Source organism: Mercenaria mercenaria, chromosome 12 (genome assembly GCF_021730395.1).
Source record: "Mercenaria mercenaria strain notata chromosome 12, MADL_Memer_1, whole genome shotgun sequence".
NCBI lineage: Eukaryota > Metazoa > Mollusca > Bivalvia > Venerida > Veneridae > Mercenaria > Mercenaria mercenaria.
Window position 1 is genome coordinate 76,840,194 of NC_069372.1, and position 27,266 is coordinate 76,867,459.

Here is a 27,266-nt window from a genome sequence, read left to right on the forward strand (position 1 = left end):
ACTGCTCAGGTGAGTATTATAGGGTTATTATATATGTACATTGATCTGCAGTTGTGTATACGGCTCAGGTGAGTATGATAGAGTAATCATATCAGTACCTTGACCTGCAGTGATTTACACGGCTCCGGAGAGTATGATAGGGTTATTATATCAGTACCGTGATCTGCAGTGGTGTACACTGCTCAGGTGCGTATGATAGGGTTATTATAGAAGTACCTTGATCTGCAGTGATGTACACGGCTCATGTGAGTATGATAGGGTTATTATATAAGTATCTTGATCTGCAGTGGTGTACACGGCTCAGGTGAGTATGATAGGGTTATTATATCTGTACCTTGATCTGCAGTGGTGTACACGGCTCAGGTGAGTATGATAGGGTTATTATATCTGTATCTTGATCTGCAGAGGTTTACACGGCTCAGGTGAGTATGATAGGGTTATTATATCTGTACCTTGATCTGCAGTGGTGTACACGGCTCAGGTGAGTATGATAGTGTTATTATATCTGTACCTTGATCTGCAGCGGTGTACACGGCTCAGGTGAGTATGATAGGGTTATTATATCTGTACCTTGATCTGCAGCGGTGTACACGGCTCAGGTGAGTATGATAGCGTTATTATATCTGTACCTTCATTTGCAGTGGTGTACACGTCTCCGGTGAGTATGATAGGGTTATTATATCAGTACCTTGATCTTCAGTGGTGTACTCGGCTCAGGTGCGTATGATAGGGTTATTATATCAGTACCTTGATCTGGAGTGGTGTACACGGCTCAGGTGAGTATGATATGGTTATTATATCAGTACCTTGATCTGCAGTGGTGTACCAGGCTCAGTTGAATATGATAGGGATATTATATCTGTACCTTGATCTGCAGTGATGTACACGGCTCAGGTGAGTATGATAGGGTTATTATATCAGTACCTTGATCTGGAGTGGTGTACACGGCTCAGGTGAGTATGATAGGTTTTTTTTATAAGTACCTTGATCTGCAGTGGTGTACACGGCTCAGGTGAATATGATAGGGTTATTGTAACAGTACCTTGATCTACAGTGGTGTACAAAGCTCAAGTGGCCTTTTCAAGGCACCAATCGCATGAGGTTAATACATTATCAATGCAGATCATTTTTCATACACATATACATATTTTCTGCTGTTACATCAGCCCCTAACTGACTATGATTGCTGAAAACTCATTTGGAAATGTGTGCCGTATTGAATGTTTGTGCCACCTTCACGTCATTTTTTACCTCTTATTTGATGTAACAAGTAGAGCAAGTAATCCAACCATTGAATTTTTGTCCGTATATGATGTAGTATAATGTGAGTTTGATACAGATTTTTTTTGTGTGTGCACGTTGTATTTTAAATAGAAAATCCTAAAAACTTTTTCTTCAGGAAGTCAAGAAGTATTTTAATAATCTGCTTCGGCAATGTTATTTCGACCTTGTAACAAATTTAAGAGTGTTTGAATTTAATTAAATCTATTTTCTATGATTTGTATAAAGATAAACAAATGAAAATGAAATTCATTTCAAATTTTGAAATGTGTTAGAATAATAAGCACATGCTTTTCATTAAGGACACTGTAAATTTGTGAAGCACAAGTGTTTATGAAATATTTTCTTTTTTAATGTTTGGACTTTTACCTTTCGCACGGCAGAATAGTTATCCTATTGACGATGGCCTTTAACTGGTAGAAGAAGAAAGGAAACTTGTAATAACAATATTAGTTTTTTACATTGATCTAATTTTTACATTGATCTATTTTTTTCACAATATTTTCTCCACTTACATGCTGTTTCAAACCTAGGTTGAAATGATATAATGTTATCTTTCTAGCATTCATTTCATTTTAACCAAACCTATACGATTTTAAAATCCATAATTACATGTATTTTGTTGTATTAAGCACATTTGAAGTAATTTCTATGATAGTAAACCATGTATGTAACAGTAAGAGCCAAAGAAATCTAAGTTCCTATAACAAAAAATATGAGACTATGGGGTTCACTAACAAGTGAACTGGGGTTCTTTTGTTTGTGTGAGGTCTATACTTCCAAATACACCAGTAATGGCTCATTTAGTTTTAAAGAAGAGGTTCTTTCTTACACATTCGATTTTATAGTTCAAAGCATTAAACTATCTGCGTCTTCCTTACGCATTCGATTTTATATTTCAAAGTATAAAACTATCTGCGTCTTCCTTACGCATTCGATTTTATATTTCAAAGTATAAAACTGTCTGCGTCTTCCTTACGCATTCGATTTTATAGTTCAAAGTATTAAACTATCTGCGTCATCCTTACGCATTCGATTTTATAGTTCAAGGTATTAAATTATCTGCGTCGCTGTTTGACAAGCTGTTCTATGTTTCTGACACATGCATTTTTTGTTCCTACACATGTTTTGGTGATATCAACTTTCCAGCTTTTGATGATGGAAAACCGCAGAATTTCAGACCCGAATGATGGAAAACCGCAGGTCTCCAGGCAGAATTTCAGACCCGAATGATGGAAAACCGCAGGTCTGCGAGTAGAATTTCAGACCCGAATGATGAAACAAATTAGAATGACTGGATATCAGTAAAAAAAGAAAAACATATTATGCAATAACAATGATACCATTTTTCTCCTCATACTAGGTACGAACAGATGGTATGGTTACCAATATTACTGGAGTAGTTACGGCAGAGCTAGAGCACGTGCTTGGAAATCCGAATCACTTCCTACTCCAGATTTAACAGACGACTCCAAAGTGCTTCGTGCGAATAGTTCCACAGGTGATAAATCATCTAAATGTAAATAATTGTTGAATGAATTGCAATATTAAACTTCGAATGTGTATTCTCGAACACTTTTTCATGTATATTTAGACTTGACGTATTTAATTAAGGTCTTAGTTATGCTGCAATTAATTAGTTTAAGGGATTTTTGGATTCATTTTTAACGCCGCCAGCAGTTGAAATATTTATCAGAATTACTTTGTTTTAACTAAAGAAAATTTAGTTTCAAATTGTCACAATGATAAATACAAAACTTTGGAAAGTACGAGTACGAAAACAGTATTCTTCACTGAATGATATTTGCATTTCCTTTTCCAACTTGAATCAGTCTAGTAGTTGGTCAATAAACATGAAATGATGTTACGTGATAATGTAGGAAATGTAAGGCATTACAACCGTAACTTTGTTTTGATTAACGGTAAAGTTATTTTCGTCTGTGTATTTACGGTATTCTGTATATCACTGGCATCAATTGGAATACTAAAGAACTATGAATGTATGGAAAGCGTACGTATGAACGTATGAATTTTCAGTCAGATCATGGAGATATTACATCTATCATCAAGACGTCTTAGTTTCAAAAATCAGCAAAAATACATTTATGTTAAGTTGTTTCCGTTTAACTGTGAATCATACATATACGAAAATGTTTAAATGTACAAATATACTTTATTAAGATATCTAAACAAAGTAATCAAAATTGTAATAGAACCACACGCATGCAATAAAGTTTGTGTTTTCATCTTACCAATAGTTTTCGTACAAAAGAATAACATTTTACAACAATACTGATTCAAGAAAACATCTCATACAAGTTATTATAGAAGACATATATAGAAAGAGGTTTATAGTGTAATTTTACATCTGAAAATGTGTTCTTTTCCATTCTATTTTTATACTTCAATTTGACAAAATGTCTCATACCATATCGATAAACGAGGAAACTGAAAGCAGATTTAAGATGGATTATTTATTTCATTACCGTTGAAATTACGTTATGTAATTGGAGAGTGTTTCAAAGAAAGTTTAAAGCTTTCTGTGTGCTAAGATTTGTAAAATTGTATCATTTACAGTTATTTCAAAAATACTGTTCAAACTTATTGTGCAACCACTAAACCAACCTATCCTTAGGGTATATTTCGCCTTAAGTTATTGCTCAGTTCTCAGTTGCTATTTAACATATAATGATAATTTTAGTTTTTTAAATAAGACGATCTTATATATTTGAAGTAGTTAATTGTTATATTTCAGCCAGCGACTCCTTTTATGAACTAGAACACAATCTAGGAGAATATCCCGGTCTTGTTGTAGTACGAGCTAAAATGATGAACAATGGAAGCAGCTTCTACGCAGATGGTGTGGGTATGTAGTAAAATATATGACTTTCCCTTTAAACATATAGTGTGCGCCGTTTGCAGAAAACATAAATTTTAAACTAATTCCAACAGATAGCTGAATAATTAAGACTCAGCAATTAATGAATGCACATATGCATTTTATTACCACATTCAATTTAGGCAGAAAGTGTTTCTTCTTTTATGGTGGATTAAAAGATGACATAAGATATTATAATACCACACATATTTCAATAACTTCATTTTATTTCAGTGATATCAATGCATAAAATGTTATGTTTAACGGTTTAACCGAGATTTGAGTTAAGGTGTACAAGCGCTTTCAGCATCCTTGGGCATAGTGACGGTGCAGTGAAAGATTAAACTTTTTTTGTTGGATTTAACGTCGCACCGCACAATTATAGGTCAAATGGCGACTTTCCAGCTTTGATGATGGAGGAAGACCCCAGGTGCCTCTCCGTGCAATATTTCATCACGAGCGGGCACCTGGGTAGAACCACCGACCTTCCGTAAGCCAGCTGGATGGCTTCCTCACATGAAGAATTCAACGTCCTGAATGAGGCTCGAACAAGACATTAAACTAGCTGTCATCATATCTCGAAAATAAAGTTAACATTTTATGATTTATGTCGAGTATGTATGGATTAAGATATTGTTTCAGAAGTATTTCTGATTTTTTGTTGAAGGATCAGCTCTAAATGTGTTTTACAATCAGCCTGGCTTTGGAAACGCATTTCTTGTCTACGGCTTTAATGACAGGAGCGTGCGCACGTGGGTAGACTCGTCTGTAAACGGAGGTTTGTGGTATCTAATACTCATACTAAACTAACTTCAACATATATTTCAATGAAACTACTTCCGTCTATTTCACCGTAACACTTTATACCTTACTGATTGGAGACCGGGATCTCAGTAATGATATTAACATTCAAATATTCCAAGCTGCTCAAAACTACATCATGGTAAGCAGAAGATTTTCACGAGCACTTGATCATATAATACTACGTGTTAGCTAACACCATTTTCCAATAAATGAACATATCGCAATCCTTTTTATTCCTTCTCTTTATTCCTGGGCTGAACTCATTTTTTACTTAAACACCCATTAGCCATGCGTGCTTGTTTTTGACACCTATATGGAAAAACAATTATAGTACTTAGAAGTACTTATTTTAGGAAAATGGTGGCGACCACAAAGTCATAATCATGAACCTTTAAATATGTTGCATCAAAAATTGATGTACTGTACTAAAATTGTCATAAGTAAAAGTAGAAAAGTAGACAAACATAGTGTATTAAAAGTTTTTACATTTTTTATTTAGCAATATTTGACGGAAAGGAGACGAAATTAAACATTGTTGTCTCAGTAGCGACAGTTGAAATTTATGCGTGGAAAATATCAACATTAACTCCATTTTTCACGTACATGTTCTCCTTAGAGGACGACAGATTTCCGTATTCTGTCGAATTTCCGATGAACTATCCCCTGAGTGATGCTCTCAACGTAGCTGTGGTGAGTATAGTTGTTTAAATCAATATACAGATTGCAGATAAAATGCTCGTTTTACAAAAGGCTACTAGGTAACGGGGAGATCTTAAATTTGCTCTATTGTTTAAAAATATATTAAGAACCTACGCTTTGATTATCATATAACGTGAGATTAATAAAATGACTTTAAAATTAGGTGGTTCATTTTAACTTTGAAATTGAGCTACTACTAGTTATTCCAACATAAACTTTTTGGTGTGGAATAGACTGGAATTCCAAAGTCTAATACGTATTGTGGCTTTTACTGTGGACAATGTTCTGTATTGTTCTACGACTGGTATACTTTAGCACAACTGTTTGCCTTGAATATTAGAAAGAAAGATATTTTAAGATTTCTAGCAAGTACTGGCAGTTTATCATCTTTGTCAAAAAGCACTGGAGTGTCAAAATTTAGAACATAGGTGTTTCAATTCTGAACACAGAACTTCTAACCAAATTTATGGATACATTTTTTTCTATATCAAACTCGTCGGTTTTGGAGTTTAAAGGAGTTTTACACTAAATACGTGTATTTCAAAGTCAGAGGAATTTTCAGAGGAAATATTCATAAGATTTAATAAGTATATTCACGATGTTAATACAGATGGGAGGGGTACTTGATGATATCAATATTTGCTCATAAATCATAAACAGTTACAGCAATTTATTTATAAAATGCTTGTAGAACTATTATGTAATGCATACGCGTGAATAAAGAAATGTCATATAAGATATATTGTTTAATTGATATTTGAAATACTTTGTTTAATTGATATTTAAAGGGAGCTGCAAATAAACATCTTATTTTCAGAGTTTGGTTTGGTTTCTTTTGAGGATTTTTCTTCTTGTATTGCATATGTAACTAAAGGTTACAAATCATTAATAAAACTTGGAGTTGGAACTAGTTTAAGGTTCTGACATTATTTCTAATAGTATAGAGGCCTAAATATGTAATAAGCTGTCTTGATATCGATTGTTAAGAGGGGATTGGCTAGATGAATTTTAAAGTATTAAGATATTCTATAAACTAGACTGCTGTAATATTTACCGAAAACCGATTATATATGTACAATGCTACACTATGCGTTTGATCAGATTTTGTTTGAACTTGTCTAGTTGAAGGGTCTCTTGTTTGTTGTGCGTGGATAGTTCTTCTTGTTCTTAATGTATCGCCAGTTTGGTCAATATAATATTCTTCGCATCCATTGCAGGTGATTACATACAGTACATTTTTTTTATATCACAGGACATATTTTCATTTACGTAAAATCTTTTGCCGTTAAAGGTCCATTACTAAGGGAAAGTGAGTTGGCAATTTTTTTCATAGCCAGTGCATAGACTTCTGCAAGACACTAAATAATGAAGATTGGCAGGTCAAAATTTACAGAAGGTCTTTGGAACTCAAAGAAATGTATGTGTATTATGTTGAAATTTCAATGAATCGACAGAATGACCCCCAGGTCTTTTTAACTTTCTTCATACTTCATAGAAAAATAATTGTACATATACTGCGATTTATTTCGAATTTCTACATACCAACTTTCATTTTCCAATAAAATGAAATAGTTTCTGTGCTTTTTAAAAGAAATTAAAATGTTCACTTTCCTTAGTATTGGACCTTTAAAGTTGTAGTAATTGCTTTCGTTTATATGTTTGCATAAACTACAGTTGGGTCTTTTGCATTTTGAAACGGTGAAATTTCCGCTTTTATCAGACTTTATTGTGAATCTTGCTTTTGTCAATAATTTTTTAAGGTTTGGTGGTTACCGTTTGCTTTTGATAAATTTTGAGTTTGCGAGTACCTCTTTCATTTTAGTGTCTGACATTATTATAGGTAAATTATTTGTGATAATTGTATATAGTTCAGGGTTTTTAGGGTTGAATGTAGATACGTAAGGAATTGTGTCTTTATGTGGTTTGATTTGTGTTTTAAGTAGTTTCTCTCTTGGAATTTTAAGTGCTTTGCTGATTCCATTTTGGATGATAGTTTTAGGATAATGTTTGTTAAGAAGTGATGACAAAAGTTCTTTTAAGCGTATATTCCTAATGTTAGTATCTGAAACAATTGTGCAAATACGTCTTGCTAAATTATATGGTATACTTAATTTTGTATGTTTTGGATGACATGATTTAAAATTAAGGTATTGTTTTATATCTGAAGTTTTAAAGAAAATGTCTGTTGAAAGATGGCAACCATTTTTCTTAATCAAATTATCTAAAAAAGATAATTGTGTTTCCCCTATTTCTATTGTGAATTTAATATCTGGGTGCAAATTATTTAACAGGACGTGGAAATGCTCAAGTAGGTTTCGTGATTTTGTCCAAATGACAAAACAGTCATCTAGGAATCGTTTTTGTACCCCCCGACAACAAAGTTGTAAGGGGGGGGGGGGGTATACTGGTTTCAGGTTGTCTGTCTGTCCGTCTGTCTGTCTGTCCGTCTGGTCGTCTGTCCGTCTGTCCGTAGACGCAATCTTGTGCGCACCATCTCTCCTTATCCCCTTGACAGAATTTAATGACACTTCACACAAGTGATCAGTACCAACAGTAGTTGTGCATGGGGCATGTTAGGTTCTTTTAGAAAAAGAATTTGCAGAGTTAGGGGACTTTGTTTTTTTTGTTACTATACTATATACATAGACACAATCTTGTGCGCACCATCTCTCCTCATTCCCTGGACACAATTTAATGAAACTTCACACAAGTGATCAGTACCAACAGTAGTTGTGCATGGGGCATGTTAGGTTCTTTTAGAAAAAAAATTTGCAGAGTTATGGAACTTTGTTTTTTTGTTACTATAATATATACATAGACACAATCTTGTGCGCACCATCTCTCCTCATCCCCTTGACACAATTCAATGAAACTTCACACAAGTGATCAGTAACAACAGTAGTTGTGCATGGGGCATGTTAGGTTCTTTCAGAAAAAAAAATTCCAGAGTTATGGGACTTTGTTTTTTTGTTACTATACTATAGACATAGACACAATCTTGTGCGCATATCTCTCCTCATTCCCTTGACACAATTTAATGAAACTTCACACAACTGATCAGTAACAACAGTAGTTGTGCATGGGGCATGTTAGGTTCTTTCAGCGACAAAAATTGCAGATTTATGGGACCTTGTTTCTTGTTAACATACTATGTACATACAGTCTTCATATGCAATCTTGCGCGTGCCTAATCTACCAAACCCTTGCACACAATTTAATGAAACTTCACACAAGTGATCAGTACCAACCCTAGTTGTGCATGGGGCATGTTGCATTTTTTTAGATAAATATTCTGCATAGTTATGGGACTTTGTTTTTTGTTACTATACTGTATACATACAGTCTATATACATACAGTCCACATAATTATGCAGTCTTGTGTGTGTCAAATTGCAATGTTCTGTGTCAGTGCATGCGGGGGGTACATTCATCACCTTTGGTGATAGCTCTAGTTAATTCTTTTTTATATATGTAGCAGATGTTGTGTCTGTTGCATGTTCCAAGATTGTATAAAGCTTTTCTTCCAGGTAACCTAATACTAATGTTGCATATGTAGGTGCAAATTTTGTTCCCATAGCTGTTCCCCTGATTTGATTGTACAAGGTTCCATTGAATGAACAATTGTTATTTTCCAAAATTGTTTTGATGCCTTTTAAGTTTTAAGATGAATTCTTTTGTAAATCTTTTATGAATACAATCAGGATATTTTTCCAGCCAATGTTGGATTGCTTCTAGTCTCAAGTTGTGTGAAATATTTGTAAAGGTTTGTAACATCAAATGAAACTAATAATGCATCTTCAGTTGTAATTGATGGCATGTGGGAAAGAAAGTCTATATCATCTCTAATGTAACTTTTAACATGACAGACAAAGGGTTTTAATAAAATATCTATAAGGTTACTAAGTCTGTGTGTTTCACATATTGGGCCTGCTACTGTCGGTGTAAATTTGAGATCATCTCGGTCTCCTAATTCTATATATTCATTATTTTGTTCAATGCACTTATCTTTTAAAAGCTTACTTTTATGAATTTTAGGCAGACCATAAAGCATACTAGGTTTGAATTCAAAGTTTAATAAATAATCTATTTCTTTCCTACTAATATCTTTACTAAATTTAATGACATCTCTAATTTTCTTAAATGTTGTTTTAGAACATGCTTCATCAGCTTCTCTGTAAAATGTTTTGTCTTCAAGCATTTCTAGAATTTTAAGTTTATAATAATTCTTATTCATTATATATATGCAAAAGTCTGTACCGGATCAAGTATATTATAAAAAAATAAATGAACATTTATTGACGCCATATTGTATTATTTGCCCTGATGAGTATAAACGAAACCTGTAGGCAAATATAATCTAACTCATGTAATGTTGTTTATTTTTTCTTTATATATATATATATATATATATATATATATATATATATACACAGGCACACATAAGTGATTCTTCTAGTCCAAATCAAGGTTTCCGGTTTCCAAGTTCGGCGTATCTTGCCGACAGAAATGGGTACCACAAAGAAGATAGCGCCAGTAAATGTATATTTGGAGGTTTTATGTACGGTTATGAAACAGGGCTGGAATTTAGATTTTCCCGTGAAAGGGACATTAAGATATTGCTGTATAAACCCAGCTCTGACACAGGTGAGTAAATACCCGAATTTTACTATTTGGTTTGAAGATACGCACAAGAAACACACAAATAAAATTCATTATGTGTAGTGCAAAGTGAGTTACCAACCCCATCCCACTGCTTACCTCAGTAGAGAGAGCGCCGTCCTACGTATAGCGGGGTTTTGAGTTCGAGGTACGTGATTTCGAGGTATGTGTTCTCCCTGACGATTTAATAAACATTGTGTTCGAAGTCATTCGTCCCCCACCACTGATTCATACATGTGGGGGAGCGGAGGACAGGTTTATACTGGTACATAATTCAGGAAGACTGGTTAGATTAACTGCCCGCCGTTACAGAACTGAAATACACAAACATAGCTACATATAGCGAGTATTGTTAATAGTACACATAGAGAAATATTAAGACATCAGATCAAATAAATAGTTTCGTTTTTACAAATTGACTTTATGTTGTATGTGTAGAGCCGTTAGATTACTTCTATACTTTTGTGGCTTCATTATACTAGAATCAGCTATGTAAATTTTTGTATCAATGAAAATCAAAATCTGCTTATCATAGCAGTAATGTATAAGTAGATAGATAAGTATAAATCGGTTAACGGTAACTTCATTCGTTTAAGTCACATGATCAAAAGTGCATATGAACTGGAATTTGTCTTCCAATACTTGATATTCAGTGTATATTATAGGAGCTTTAGTATGCATACCAGAATCATTTGGAGATGGAAAATATTCGGATGCAGCTTTCAATGGAATTGGAATTATGTACAGTTGGATAAATGGAGGTTCAATTTTATTATCCATATCATTATTCACTATTATTGTAAATATCATAGTTAATAATGTTAAACAACGTTTTCTAAGAATTAAATCAAACAATAACTTTGCATGAGATAGCTAGACAGTTTCACAAAGATCTTCTTTGATATAGCTTTGAAAGTAAATACCAAGCATTAAGTCATTTTATTTTTCTGAGGAAAAAGATATTTGACTACATAGCTTACCATGGATAAAGTACTAAATCGAATGAGGGATGAGACTCCCTCGTTATTCATAGTAAACCTTCATAAAGACAACTCCTCCGGGTTAAATAGTAATATCCTTGATTTCTACGAATATCGAACAGATACAAGTGTATTATGTCTTTAAGATTGTGGTCCTCCACCAGAAACAAACAATGGTTTTATAAATACGACAATAAACGGGACTGAAATTGGTGCTGTAGCTGTCCTGGAGTGCAATGAAGGTTACCGGCTGTCGTATAATAGTGTACCAGTCTGTGGAGGAGATATGCAGTGGGAACTCTATACAAGCTGCGATCCAGTCGGTTTGTTATTTCACTTTGACTTCTACCGTTTTATTATTGAGGGCATATACTGGATGTTTTAATAAAAGATATTTCTTATATTTATTCAAGGATGTCAAGAACGAAAATATTTTATTACCCCTAACATCTGTAAACGTGGAAGACGGATCTCAATTTGCTTTGAAGATATTTTCAGTTTGAATCTGATTGTCTGAAATGTATTTTTCAAAAAAGGGCGGTGATATTGTGGTGAAGGTGTTGTCCGCTGAACCCGGGGAAAGAAGGTTCAAACCCGACAGATTTCAAAATCACGCCTTCTCATATGACACCAATACAGGTTTTTTTTCCAGGAAGCGGACTGGAGAGTAGTTCAAGTTAGCTGAAAGCTTTCATCATATTTGAGCTGAGATCTTCTTCTTCTCGTTCGTTCGCCACTATACTGTCAGACGAGTAGCCTCGATGAAGCTTGTGGTTTGCCGCAGATCCTCAATGCCTCCATACAGTTTCTGGTTTGAGGTTTCTATCAGCCAAGTTGCAGCTCGCTCCTGGTCTTGCCTTTTACATCCCTGAAGTATATGCTCCGCAATCTGATCTTCCTCACCACATGGACAAGCCGGCGATGATGCCAGTTTATATTTCTTGTACACGTGAGCATGGAGCCTGACCATCATTATTTGTTTAGACCGAACAAGCAGATGAAAAACCTCTTCCTCCATCCCTGGTCTTAGTGCCTTGATGATGGTGACTTCTTCTTGTCACTCACAGGTTTTGTTGGTTGTTCTGACTGAGCTCCAAGCTTAGCCAGTTTGGCTCTCTATTCATTGCCTGCAAGTCCACAATGAGATGGAATCCACTGAAGTGATACTTTGCAGGTTACACTCAGGCTCTGCATTCTCCTGGCTAGCCGCGGAGCTTTATTGTTGAAAAAGAGCTTCCATGACAGACAGTGCATCTTTGAGAAAGACGACTGAGGAGGTTTCTTCTGCCGAGTCTTCAACCTTTGAGACGGCCTTCATGAGTGCTTCAGTCTCTGCCTTGTAATTGCTGCAGTGTTGGATTCCGGGGGATAGCCTTCATTGATCATAGCAAGTGTGCGGCTCTTCCGAATGCCTTCATCCTCTTTATTCCCGCGGGCAAGACGAGGAACAGCAAGTCTCACAGTCACTGAGGACAGATCATTCGCTAGTGGGTTATAATGTCTTCAATACATAGTGGAGTCCTTGGTATGTTCATCTCAGTTTTGAACTCTCGGTTGAGTTTCTTTGCCTCATGAACGAAGCTGGTGTGTTTGAGTCGATTTCGGTTTTGGTGTAGCCATCTAGCTTGGCTTTCATGGGAGGGTCTTGAAAAGCTCTCAACATCTCTGCTTGAAGCAGGTCCTTTGCATATCTCTTGTCTTGTAACGGTTGTGTGCTTGTTAGCTTCTCCATGAAGGAGACTGCTGTAGACTTTGTAGCAACTGTCATGATCCACAATGCTTGGTTCTGAACCTTGTCTAGAGTTGGTTAGTTTTGGCAGTAGTGGACCAGGCAGTTGAGCTGTACTTTAAATGGGGTCTCACTGTTCCCTGATATACTGTCTTGAGTGTTTGCTCATTTGCTCCCTGCGTTGTTCCAGCAAGTTTGTGCATCGTGGTACGCTTCCTACGGACCTTCCCTTCTGCTTGACTAATGTTGGGCTTCCAGGTTAGCCGTTTGCAAAGTTTCACTCAATGGTATTTTGCCTCGTCTGCTTCAATTAGCGAAGTATTTCCCATTTTCATTTTACCCGTCCTTTGCTTTGTCACAGAAAATCTAATGAACTTAAAAAGTAAAATATTTTGAACATGGCATTGTTGTTAACATACTTAAACATATCCTAAAAAATATCAATACAATCAATATACATAATAAAAGCACCATGTCCAAACTGTTTCAAATATTTCTGTTTTCCATTAATATCAAGATCATGGAGTACGTTACTCGAAATGATATTGCCTAGTATATTGAGTCTAATGTCATTTCATTCTAAAGTTTACAGTCTTATAATAAATGAAGTATATCTTCTGCCGATTTGCTAGATCGAAATCTACAAGTCTGTTGTGCTAAATTGTATAAGCTTCCCAGGTATCAAGAGAAGATTTCATGTTCATAAACATCATTGCATGATTAAGCAGACGAATATTTTGGATATTTTAGATACTCTTGAACTCATAACAAGAACATTAAATCTGAGGAGAATCATTTTGTTGTCATGAAATTGCAGTTCTCAATGTTTTCGCGTTTTAGAATTTTCTAAATATTTCCTCGATTATTGAACAGTTTGCTATGTACATTTTCAAATATTTAGTATGCGACACAGTGGAAGCTCCTGCAAACGGAACAATGGATGTAAACGGACAGACTGTGACATTCCAATGCGACACTGGATATAGATTAAATGGTGCTGAAGTGATCGAGTGTTTGTCTACGGGCAATTGGTCTGCAAATACACCGTCTTGCAGTTTACATACAGAAGACGGTAGGGAAACTTATGTTTATCAATCCCATCTTGACCAATTTAATATTTACTGATCCTGTCATTTGAAGTACATTTAAAACGATTATTTGTTGGACATATATGGGAAAAACAGCTTTGAAATTAATACATGTAAAAAGGGTTATTCAAATATTTCTAATCATAATACAATCAAGGAATGTAAACAAGAATCAATTCATTCTTGCAACTTACATGTATTACAATTTATATACATTTATTTTTATTCTTTGTTGGATTACTCTTGTTTCGTTTGTGTACTTGAAGAGTACCGATAGTCACGTGTGCACGTGGAGCTGATGTTTCTTGAGTGTATATATGTTTGTATTTGAGATTTTCGTCTAAGGTATAATAAATTCTTCTTTCTGATCATCCGGTTTGTAAAGAGATGAATGGTTAGTGTTCCTATTACGAAGTTTAGGCGATACTGACATTTTCAGTCCATGTGAAATGTTAACTAAGTGTCTTATATTAATTGTTCCTTATCAAGGCTATCGATTTGGCCACCGATGTTTCATAGGCTTGGACATAGATATCTGCTATGTTGAGTGAGTATGGTACAATTTTAAAGATTTTGTCTTAGTTAAAACGTTTTTTTTTTTGTTTTTGTTTTTATTTACAGACAACAAAACTTCGAGAAGTATGAGAGAACAAGTGAATGTCATGCACATCCTGCTTGCAGTTTCCATGTACATCATTGTTTTCATTGAAAACTCGTAACACTATACACAAGGCTTGACCATAGTAAATAGACTGGAACGGAAAACCTTTAGCGTCGCCGCTTTCTGTCACCTCGATTGCGATATCTATTATGATATTGCGTTTAGAAACAATATGGCAGAAAAGCACATCTATAACAACTTGGTACTTTCCGTAAATATTGCTTGTGATGATAACAACGCAAGTGTCAAAGATTTATTTCTTTTCCTAATGTTTCTAAATCTGTTATTCAAAATATAAATGATTACGAAGCAGTGAAGTAACAAAACATACGATAAGAAATTTATTTATATTAAAAGACAGGCTCTCGAATTAAACTGCGACGAGTATTTTAGCTCAGTCATCTGTTTGGAATCTGGATGTATTGGAGAAGTATATGCTATTCTGTAATCATGACACTTTTTATCGTACTTTTGGTAATTTGTACGTCGTTTCGGACGGTGTATTTATGTTTTCTGTTTGTTTTTTAATTAAATGATATTGCCTTACAACACTTCAAGAAGTAGGTGCCACGATAAATATAGGCTAAATATAGCCTAGTTTTACTTAGATATCTGGAGACATATTAGGGTAGCGACCCTGTAAAGAATGTACAAAGTACGTGCCAGGAACGGAAATGCTCTACACTTAAAACAGAAATTTCCATTTTATACGGAGATATTTTTGAAAATAACGAGCCTATTGATCTCTTATTGACAGAAAAGTTAAAAGGTTTTTTTTTTATAAAATTATAACTTAAATGCATTATGAGCTTTGCTTTGAACATTATACATGCCATGGTACTCTTTATATTTATGTTTCGAGTTTTGATGATGTGCGTAAATACGTGTTTAATAATTTGTTTTTATCACTGTTAAGATCTGAAGTAGATCATTTGTAAGGAATCGTAGAATGCAAAACAAAACTAGATAATAGCAGACTTGGTTTGATTTCGTCTGTTCATTAGAGGCAATGGAATATGAAACATCCCTTACGTCCCCGCTTATTGGGGGTCAGGGGGAAGGGGGTCCAACCGATTCCTTTTTTAGCTCGACTATTCGAAGAATAAGTAGAGCTATCCTTCTCACAACGGCGTCGGCGTCACACCTTGGTTAGGTTTTTCGTACCAGACCATATCATGACAAGTCTTGATCTTGAGATAAAGCTTTTAAACTTTCAACACTTTCTAACCATCTCCATGTCCAGTTATGGGCACGAGTATAACTCTATCAAGGATTTTGCCTGAATTATGGCCCCTTTTGACTTATATCATGACTTATAACTTGTTTATTATAATAACTTCGATCTGTAGGTGAGAGTACATAACTCTATCAACTATTTTCACTGATTTATGGCTCTTTTTGGACTTGGAGATTGGTCCATGTGTTGCTAAAACTATTAGTCATATGGCTCTTAAACTTTGAACACTTGCTTATCATCATGATTTCCATCTGCAGGCAAGAGAACATTTTTCTGACAACAGTTTCGGCTGAATTATGGCCCTTTTTAAACTTAGAAATTGTTAAAGGTTTTGAAAACTATTTGACGTGTGGCTTTGAAACTTCAGTTAAATGTTTCATATTGTCCATATTTTGCTTTACCTGTTTGTCATATTGCTTTGAAACTTGATCACATATTTACCATCATAGTCTACACATGTTGGACAAGGAGTTTAGCTCAGTTTATCCCTTTTTTGACATAGACATTAGTTAAGTTTCTCATACCATTACATATTTTGTCTAACGATACGCCTTTGCTTAAATATATAATGAACTACATTATTTTTAAGGACTGGACATTACTGATCCTTAATACGGGGATACTTTCTATGCATTAATCACGTTGTTTAATAGTGAATAAAATCGTAAGAAGACATTTTTTAAGCAAAGAAAGAAACCAAGTAATATAACAATTGGTCGGTTTGACCGAGTCTGTTTATGAGAGTAGAAAATGTTTGATTGAAGAAGATTGTAAATTGTTGGGGTTTATTTGCAGAAGGGGCATTGTGTTTTGGGTTTAGAAAAAGACCTTTCTTGTCCCCTTATAAATACTTCCTTTGTTCTGCAAAGTGTCCTTAGTACAGTTCATTGCAAAGATAAGAAATATCCTGTATACAAGTGCAAAGGTTTTACACTTAACTAACCCTTTAAGTGACAAGTCCAAAATCTCAGATAAAAATGGGCGCACCAGTCGAAAATAAGAGGTCTTAACTTAAAATATATCAAAATTTCAAGCTTCTTTTTGCACGAAAACGTCTTTCTACATTATAAAGAACCACACTTTGTTCTGCAAAGTGTCTTTGGTAGAGTTCATTGCAAAGATAAGAAATATCCTGTATACAAGTGCAAAGGTTTTAATATATACACTTACATGTAACTAACCCTTTAAGTGACAAGTCCAAAATCTCAGATAAAAATGGGCGCACCAGTCGTAAACAAGAGGCCTAAACTTAAAATATTTTAAAATTTCAAGCTTCTTTTTGCAAGAAAACGTCTTTATACATTAGAATGAACCACACTTGAAGGCTTCTTGTTTATCATCAAAGAATCGCTAGCAAATCATGAATTTGCAAGTAGTCTCAGTTTGGTTAATACCCGTATAGTTGCACAGAAAATAGCATAAAATTCTTAAAAAAGTACAACTGTTAACACGGAATATATGCAAATCACCTTGCAATAAATTCTCTAAAATACCTCGGAACTGGTCAGACTGCTGACAGAGGACAAACTTTGACTTATGCACAATTTCTAAACAGAGAAAGATGATGAAGCTATTTCAACAGACTTCAAGTAAATTTACGGTAAATTCTCTTTTAAATATTGCAGTTTTACGAAATTGTTGCAAGCATTATATTGATTTCTAGACCAAGTCAATTACTAAAAGTTATTGTTTGCCTTCTGTTGCATGTTTTGTAATTATATTATATCACAATCGTCCTTGCCATGGACATTTTGTTTCAAAACTTACAATTTTCCTGAAATGTATCTCTACATTCTTGGAAACAAACAAGTAAATAGTGATACAGAGACAAAAGCCTTGTGACATGTTTAGACTGAATTATAAAATCCAAATTCACGAAACGCTGATAAAGTAAATGTGTAGGCGACATTAGTAATACAATATTTGCCGGTTACTAGTATGAGAATTATTACATATGTATATCCTAGGTTTAAAGAAATTATACTGTGTCGCAAAAATCTCAAAAAGTATTTGACCTAGGAATATTTTTCAGACTTTGAAGTCGTGAACCCATGATTTCTAAGTGGGAATTCTGTCATTAAGTCCAGAGATATGACACTTGAAATATGCATAAATGGGCTATAAGTGTGTGTGTAAGTTTGAACAAGCGAGACATAATAATAAAAATAAAATAAAAGAAAAGAAAAAAAATATTATCAATAACTTTCATCTTCAGATGACTGTAGTTCCGTTCTTTATATACATAGTTTAGATTAGATTAAATCAGAGAAGATAAGAAAAGATAAAATCAGGTAAGATTAGATAAGATTAGATTAGATTAGATTAGATTAGATTAGTTTAGATTAGATTAGATAAGATAAGATAAGAAATAAAATTAGATAAGATTAGATGGAATGAGATGAGATGAGATTAGATTGGAGAGAGAGAAAGAGAGAGAGAGAGAGAGAGAGAGAGTATGACAAATAAATTCCAGAATAAAACATGACATAAGGAACACATACCTAAGTGTTATTTCAGAAATAAATACTTACATATTTAAAACACTCAAGTAGTTTGTTTGTTAGACAGTAACTAAACATGTTATGGCAGGAAAGCCTAATGAAAGTCTTAAATTTATTTCCAATGGGGCTCAAGATAGGACTAGACTACATTTAAACAATAACAAATACAAGGTAACAGAAAAATAACATAAGAGTTGAATAAGACGGCAAACAGATCTATGCGCATGGGCATGAGGAAGGCATTGTTCGAAAGTCAAAAGTATGATGTGTAAACTGGAAACTACGATGTAGAAATGTCAAAACTACGATGCTGAAGAGTCGAAACAAAGAAACCACGATGTCGAGAAGTCGAAAGTACGATGATGTAATATTTACGACTTTTAACCATCGTAGTTTCGTATTTTCATCATCGTGGTTTCGACTTTTCACCATCATAGTTCCGTTATGTCAACTTTTTAATCACAGTATCGTTGTTTCGATGTTTCGAGCTCAAAGTATATGGCGATGGGACACCGTAGCGTTGAGAGTGCATGGCAGACGGTTTATTTATTTTTGCCGAGAAAAGCACTCGCTTCCCTTCTCCGATGCTTTTATCTGATCAAATTACGTCAAGAAACAAAAATTATACCAGCAAGAATGTAACCTGAATCGAATTTTTTTACCGTATGTACAATACCGAAATGTCAGGGCTGGCCATCCTGTGTACATACAGTCTCAGAAATATATCTGTAAACAGAGAGTACGCATTTCCTTAAATGCAAACCTCATTTTCAAATCATTGAGAGAGAAAACACTGACTAGCACTGTGCGCATGACATCAGGAAGGCGATACTGCGGTGCTGAAAATTCGAAACTGCGATGGTAAAAAGTCGAAAGTACGATGAAAGTATGAAATAATTTCGACTCTTCTTTGGAGTAGTTTCGTATTTTCATCATCGTGGTTTCGATTTTTCACCAGGATAGATTCGTTATTTCGACTTTTTAACATTCGCCGTAAAACCCAACTCACTAACTCACTCGCTCGACTTTTTAACGCAGTATCGTTGTTTCGATGTTCCGAGCTCACACTCGGGACTATGTAGTATTGAGAGTGTATGGCAGTAGCTATTTGCCGAGAAAAGCACTTGCTTTCCTGTCTTCGGTGCTTTTATGTTATTTAATTACGTCACGAAATAAGAATCAAAGCACTGAAAGTGCTGACAACAAGAGGCTTATTGCGGATCAGGGTTGTCAGTTGGACAAATATTTACACTCAGTAATACCAGCATTTTAAGTAATACTTTCAAAACCCCTCTTTGTTTTGTTGGTTTCATGCCAGATTTCAACAGACTTTCAGTACGAAACCAGTAGAGTGTGAGTAAAGACTCGTGACACCTTTTCTCACACAAACAGGTATATTTTTGCTTTGTTTGGCTGACGTTCATTAGTTTCAAAACTTCTACTAACTTTTGTTGACTGTTACGTACACAAATCTGGTTTAGAAATTATTATCTACTGTTAAGTGATCCGTAGGCCCTGATTCAAATCAGAGATTGACAAAAATGTTATAGAACTTAATAAGCAATTTCAGTCGGTATTTAACCCAATTTAACCCACCTCTAAAGGTGGCATCCTACTGAAAAATGAAACTCCAAAGACATATCTGATCAAAACCGTAACTCACCACCTGAAGACAGTCAAAACTACCCAAGAATGCCAAATCATGTCACAAGAAGGAAACATCATATTCTCTCAAAATACTACCTGCATAATACACTGCTAGAATCTGTCACCTCAGCAAAATACCTTGGCTTGGATATCTTAAACGATCTCTCGTGGGACGTCCACATAAATAGGTGATCCAAAAAGGCAAATCAAACTCCTCCACAGGAATATAAAGGTTAACTCCGAACCCTTTAAATCTATAACATATCAGACCCTCGTCGGACCACAGCTGGAAATATAGCTCCGACGTCTGGTCTCTATACATACAAACCCAAACAGACCAAACAGATTCGGTCCAAAGACGGTCAGTGCGTTGGACTCTGTCCGAGTTTGCCGCACATCCATTGTCAATGACATGCTATATAGTCTAAAATGGCGGAGGCTAGATCTCCGGCGCTTTGACTCCCGTCTCTCTCTTTTGTATAAAATCTTAAATCAACTGGTTGTTATTCCCATGAAAGATACTCTCATCCCCCTAAGAAGACAATCACGCTATTATCATTCGCTGTCTTACGGATTAATCTCTGCAACCACTGACTACTACATATACTCCTTTCCCCAAGGACTACTGTCCTATGGAATAATCATCTACCTGACATTCCCTTCCTTCCAACCCTTGAGCAGTTTAATGCTGATGTTTGCAATATTGAACATACTTCACCATAATCTTGCTCTTCAACCCTGTTTTTATCTTTTAAATCGCTATAACAAATTTTCCTTTCCCTTTTATTTGGCCCGATTTTCTACAACTTGAAGCGCACGGAAGTGTCTACGTCCCTTTGAAGGGATGGGCAGTATCAGAAGATAGAGAAACTTGTGAATGCAACTGTCAGAATATAAAAAAAAAAACATCAATTAAGTTATGGTAAAGCCAAAACTGCTTTTGGCATTTTTTACGCCAAAGACCCAGAAACTACTTCAATTTTGGTTTATTAATATTTAATATCAAATGCAGACTGATTTGATTTTTTATGCCCCCACTTTGGGGGGGGGGGCATATAGATTTGCTCTTGTCCGTCCGTCCTTCCGTCCTTCCGTCCGTCCGTCCGTCCGTCTGTCCGTCCGTCCTTCCGAAAATGTTGTGTCGCGCGTAGCTCTAAAAGTATTTGACGTAGAGTCACAAAACTTTACAGGAATGTTGGTCAGCATGTCTAGTTGTGCACCTGGGGTTTCGCGTCCGGATTCATTCAGTCATGTAGAAGTTATGGCCCCTGACTTTGTAAAAATTGGTCATTTTAATGTTGTGTCGTGCCTAGCTCCAAAAGTATATGACCTAGAGTCACAAAACTTTACAGACATGTTGGTCAGCATGTGTAGTTGTGCACCTGGGGTTTCGCATCCGGATTCATCCAGACATGTAGGAGTTATGGCCCCTGACTTAGTAAAAAATTGGTCATTTTAATGTTGTGTCGCGCATAGCTCCAAAAGTATTTGACCTAGAATCACCAAAGTTTACAGGAATGTTGGTCAGCATGTGTAGTTGTGCACCTGGGGTTTCGCGTCCGGATTCATTCAGTCATGTAGCAGTTATGGCCGCTGACTTTGTAAAAATTGGTCATTTTAATGTTGTGTCGTGCCTAGCTCCAAAAGTATATGAACTAGAGTCACAAAACTTTACAGGAATGTTGGTCAGCATGTGTAGTTGTGCACCTGGGGTTTCGCATCCGGATTCATCCAGTCATGTAGGAGTTATGGCCCCTGACTTAGTAAAAAATTGGTCATTTTAATGTTGTGTCGCGCATAGCCCCAAAAGTATTTGACCTAGAATCACCAAAGTTTACAAGAATGTTGTTCAGCATGTGTAGTTATGCACCTGGGGTTTCGCATCCGGATTCATTCAGCATTGTAGGAGTTCTGGCCCCTGACTAATGTCATGTAGTGGGGGCATCTGTGTCCCATGGACACATTTCTAGTTTCTAAAATGATTGCTATAAAGACAAATTTAAATATTTTCATTACGTTCCATTATGACTTAGTGTCCATTTTTAGAAGATTTACGATGCACTCTCACAATTCTTAACAAAAAGGCCTTGATGTCTCTTATATTGTAAGAGTTTACAGATTCTTGTTGTTTTAGAATGATGTTATGAAAAATAATCAAAGATTATTTTGATTTGTTAAAGTTGTTATGTAAGGTCAGAAAGTACATTAGCATAGACATATGGTTATTAGACACGCCAGTCCACATCTGTCAAGTTCATATATATTCTTGATGCTCTTTGGTAACAGGTTTTATCACATGGTTGACGTAGCGGGAGTGTAATAAAGCCATTAAATAAAAATGATAATACACTAGTGTAATAAAGCTTTGACGTCGACGTCGTTTATAGTATAGGATAAATTGTCTTGTTTATATAGTAAAAGAAAGTAGAATTTTGATGTTTCGACAGGAAAGGCTAACATGTGATAAAAAGAATATTACATTTGTGACTTTCCACAGAGCCTCGCATTTTATTATTTTATTCTACTCGTTTAATAAATTCAATATGAAAAGGCATTCATGTAATATCCTCTATATATCAAACGAACAAGTCTTACGTGTCAATTCGTCAGAAAATGCGCCAGCTAATTTAGAGTATGGCTATATATTGTTTCAGATATTTCGTTTATTCAAAGAAAAAGGGTCTAGGAAAATCCGGGTGTGGACCCGTTGTTCAAGGCAGAGGCCTAGAAAATGGGTCTCGTAGATATTAAAATATTGAGAGACAATGTAGAAGACTAAAGTAGGTTTTACATACGAAACTTTTAAGATAAGACATAAGAAGTTACAGAATTGTTTACTAAGGTTATGTACAAAATATTCTACTGTGTAAATAAACATTAAAAAATGGTTCAGTATGTGTTGTTATGGATCGACTACGTTACAGTTATCGGACTTGTGCATTTGTAAACATGATGAATAGTACAACGAAAAATGTAACACATAGTAACTGGCATCATTTAAAAATTGTAGTCTTTGTTAAGAAGACAAATGTTAATTTTTCATTGTGGCTTATTAATGCACTACATAAGGACAACATTTTAAATAAACATATTTCTTCAAACTGTATTTTTCCCTTATATTTTGATATTACAATATAAATAAATTGCAGCATAAACTAAATGCACTTAACACGGGTGCAGTGTGATAGGTGCTTGAGTATTGACGACAGGTAAACTTGATTTTATAAATATAGTTTTGTTCACTGTATTTTTATCGAGGAAATTTGGTTTTGGAAATAACGAGTAATGCATTTGCATGCCTTACTGCTTTTGAATAATTATATAGCAAAATTATGATAAATTCGTGAGTCGTTTCGTAAAGAACATTTGCAGAAATCTTGGTTTCACATATTTGCAAAATAAAATAGTTTCTATTTAACGATGGTTAATAAGGTTTAGGTCAACAAGTGGGTTTGTACAAAATTTAACAGCTCTTAATATATTCACTGATTTCTTAATACATGTTTGATTTGAACTGAAAGTATTTTTAAACTTTGATTTTCCTTTCCTTATTGCCCAAACAAGAAAGCGTTATTTATGCATAAATTTCATAAACTTATTTTGTCTAAAAAATGACAAGAATATCAGTACTATTATATCAAATTGGTCAAATATTTGCATTGACAAGTTTACATATTGCCAAAATTCATAAAAAATACAAGTTAATGAATTTATTTTATATATTTCCGTTGCCTATGTTGGCTTGCGCAACCAAGATAGAATGAGAATAGATGATTTTCAAAGCTACATACTGTTTTAAAACTTTTTTGTTTCAGGTAGTTTGAATATCACAATATTTATCAAATACAAATGTACAGATGATGCACACGCTATTATAGGCATATGTGAAGACAGCCTGATACAATAAGATTAAAATGAACAATTGTCAATATTACTCATATGGTATCAAATCATATCAGATTTTATCAAATACTTTCTTTGGTTTTGAAAAGAGAATGCACGGTTGATGTTATTATTCAACAGTATCACTAAACTCGTAAAAATTGTATAAATAGTGATAAAGCACTGTTTTGCTATAAATTATTTCGATTCTAATATGTTCTTTATTGTAAAATTTATATTAAATATGATGGAACTGTTTCTTCGCGCAAGCATGGCGCCGATAGTAGGTATTTGTTAAAACACGCCAGGACCGGAAACGGTAATACGTCTTGCGGCAGAATTCAGTTCGAGTGAAAATCATGGCGAATTATTCAGCAAACGAATAACTAATTCAGTATGTGTATAAATTAATCAAAACATTTGTGCAATGTGACATTTCGTTTAAAACATGTTGTTAAGTAAAATATTTCATGAAATTTGAAAGCGCTATTTCTTGATGCGTACATGGCGCTAAATATCACGTTGACGTGACGTCAATATAACATCGGTGTGATGATTAAAGCATTGTTAGTCATATTAGAATACTCTTTATACATTGAAGATGTTATATGCGGTTATTTGCATATATATATAAATCTCTTATAACTCTATATTGAGTGGAAGCACTCATTGTGTTTTATACATAATATTATATTATTCTGATGAGACTATAATAAATAAATAAATATCCAATTAAAGGTGTGGACTGTTCATTTTTATAACATTTCTTACTTAAGTAATGTTAGTTAATATACTATTATTATTTATGATGAAACTAAAGCTTCGTTGTTTGATGACGCAAACAGTTTATTGTTGATACTTATAGTTCATTCTCATTGTTAATATTGTTTATAAGGTCTATATTATCATGTTTCATTGTTCATACTGGGGGTAGGGGGAGGGAAATTACAATATTTCATGAAAAGTAATAAATATACCTTTTGAGTATGGATCTGACTCTATGTTATGGGTCTTTTTGTTCATTAGATAAATGTCTAATAAGATGTATGAAAAGAGGAAAATATTATAAAATGTTGTTCAAATGTGATGAACCACGTTTAAGATAATATACATCTACACATATTGTAGGAACTTTTACTATTTTTTACTATTCCAGTAAGATTGGTGGACGGAACCATTAAAAGCATGGAAAATACTAACAGTTGGCGAACCACCAACGTTACATTGCAAGATTTCATGTGTATTTTGAACAGTCTTTCATTTCATTATGTCTTAGTCAAAATATTAATTATTTTTATTAATGCTAAACAATTACGAGTAAAAGAATATTGGAAGTAACGTTAACTGAAAATAAAAGACTACTTTTTTGCTTACGATGTTTCCTCCTTGGCGTCCACTGACAAAATGACCCAATCATAAGTGTATTATTCCTAAATGCGCATGATCGGACTATTTTTCACAATGACTTCATAAGCTATATTTAGATAAGGTCATGAGTGCAGCAAACGTGAACATGGTCAGAATGTCTAGCGTGTGCTGATTTAAGGCCGGATGGCCGGACAATAAAAAGTAAACATGTCAAAGTTAATCCCTTTGAAGTCGCCACAATGTCTGGCGTGTATTTATTAAAGAGCGGATGCGTTAACAATAGCCTATTCAACTGTCAAAGTTAACCCCTTTAAAGCCGCCACAAGGTCTAGCGTCTATTGACTTATGGGCGGATGCATTAACAAAGGTCTATTGACCTGTCCGAGTTAATCCGTGTATTGAGTACAGGAAGGGAGACGACATCAGGTCTGGGACACATACGGACCGAAAATGCCTCTTTCATACCATCAATAATATGATATTAAAGAACATTTTGATAGTTTTCTAAAATAATTGGCAACATTTTCAATGGCCATCTAGAGTTTTAGAACCAGTAAGGTACTTTTTGAGAAGGTTGCTAAAAATCATCAAAAATAAGACGTTTTAGGGTCCAGTTTTACATTTTGGGTATCTGACATTTTTGAAAAGCCTATAGGGTACTCTTTACCATAACCTAGGTACCAACCGGAAATGAAATCATTTAATTTCAAAGTCATCGTACAGGCTCGGGACCAGTATCGATAGAAAGATCTTTTCGACTAGGTTCGGAAAATATGTACTATTATGGGTCTATCTCTATCCGTTTTCCAGATATTGAGGTTAAAACCGGAATCATTCATCCGGAAACACCCGGTCTCACGCCTTCAGTATTAAAGATAACCTAGGCATGTTGGGTATCTAACCGAAGGTCTCGACGAGTACTATAAGTCGGTACACTCAAACCGGAGGTGAGATCAATCACGCGTAAAATCAACATTTTCTGCGCGTTCCCAGACTCGAACCCGATCAAGTGAGGAATCTCAGGAAATGTCTCGTGAAGAAGATTCGGAAAATGAATACTTTGATAATCGTATTTCCGAAAGGGACCAAAAAATGAGCCGAAATCACTCAAGCGTTAAAACCCTGCTAACTCCTTCATAATTCAACTAAAGCTAGGCATGTAGGGTATCTAACCAAAGTTCTCGATAAGTACTATAAGGCAGTAAACTTAAACCTCAAGTGAAACCACTCATGCGTAAAATAGAACACTTTAACCTCTTTTTGTATAACAAAGAACCATTTGAGAGAAAATATTTAATAATGATATAATTACGTACTGTCTATGGCTTGATCAGTCGTTAAAATAAAGAGCATTAAAACGATATGAGAATAATTGATATTCTATTTGTAAAATGAAATTATAAGATAAAATATCTCGCGCTAAAATGAACCAACACGTGTGTGACACTCTTGATACCTAAAGCAAGTCTGTGCAGGATTTTACAAGACCATACATGAAATTCAACCTTTTAAATTTCAGCGGACATTAAGTATTAATATTTTTTGACTTGAGATCAGCTTAAGATAATGTATGAAAGGGAACTGGCCAATGTTGACTGTAATACTTTGAAAACTGTAAAAGCGGATTAAATTTCGGTCATTTTTTTTACTTTTAGGATAAACTTATAGAAACGAGTATTTTGTGTTATAAAACTTTCGTAGTCCTTTAGGATGCTGTCTTAAGTACAGGTAAGTTCTAGAAAGCCTATTTTGACCATTCTAGGAAATCGTCAAGATTTTCAATGAACAGAAATACAGTTAACATTGAACAATCAGTTTTCCCATTTCGTGACACACTTTCTATTCACCAATT

At 34.7% G+C, this 27,266-nt stretch overlaps 1 protein-coding gene and 1 long non-coding RNA gene across 4 annotated transcripts in view; both read left to right on the forward strand.

Annotated features, from left to right (window-relative positions):
- The window catches only part of LOC123534398 (uncharacterized), a 39,570-nt gene extending 23,816 nt beyond the window's left edge, over positions 1-15,754 (forward strand). The window contains exons 14-22 of one of the 3 annotated variants that reach the window (XM_053520364.1): positions 2,645-2,800; positions 4,037-4,147; positions 4,827-4,937; positions 5,463-5,653; positions 10,096-10,306; positions 10,987-11,082; positions 11,448-11,624; positions 13,932-14,102; positions 14,740-15,754. In XM_053520364.1, the coding sequence (XP_053376339.1) occupies positions 2,645-2,800; positions 4,037-4,147; positions 4,827-4,937; positions 5,463-5,653; positions 10,096-10,306; positions 10,987-11,082; positions 11,448-11,624; positions 13,932-14,102; positions 14,740-14,837 (1,322 nt within the window). In that variant the 3' untranslated portion in view covers positions 14,838-15,754. The remainder of the gene's footprint in view (positions 1-2,644; positions 2,801-4,036; positions 4,148-4,826; positions 4,938-5,462; positions 5,654-10,095; positions 10,307-10,986; positions 11,083-11,447; positions 11,625-13,931; positions 14,103-14,739) is intronic. The other 2 variants (XM_053520365.1, XM_053520366.1) reach the window with 2 other exon arrangements.
- On the forward strand, positions 5,660-10,032 carry LOC128547462 (uncharacterized). Its single transcript, XR_008366573.1, has 2 exons — positions 5,660-6,953; positions 7,295-10,032. It is a non-coding gene; the product is annotated as an uncharacterized LOC128547462 (long non-coding RNA).
- Positions 15,755-27,266: the final 11,512 nt, after the last annotated feature.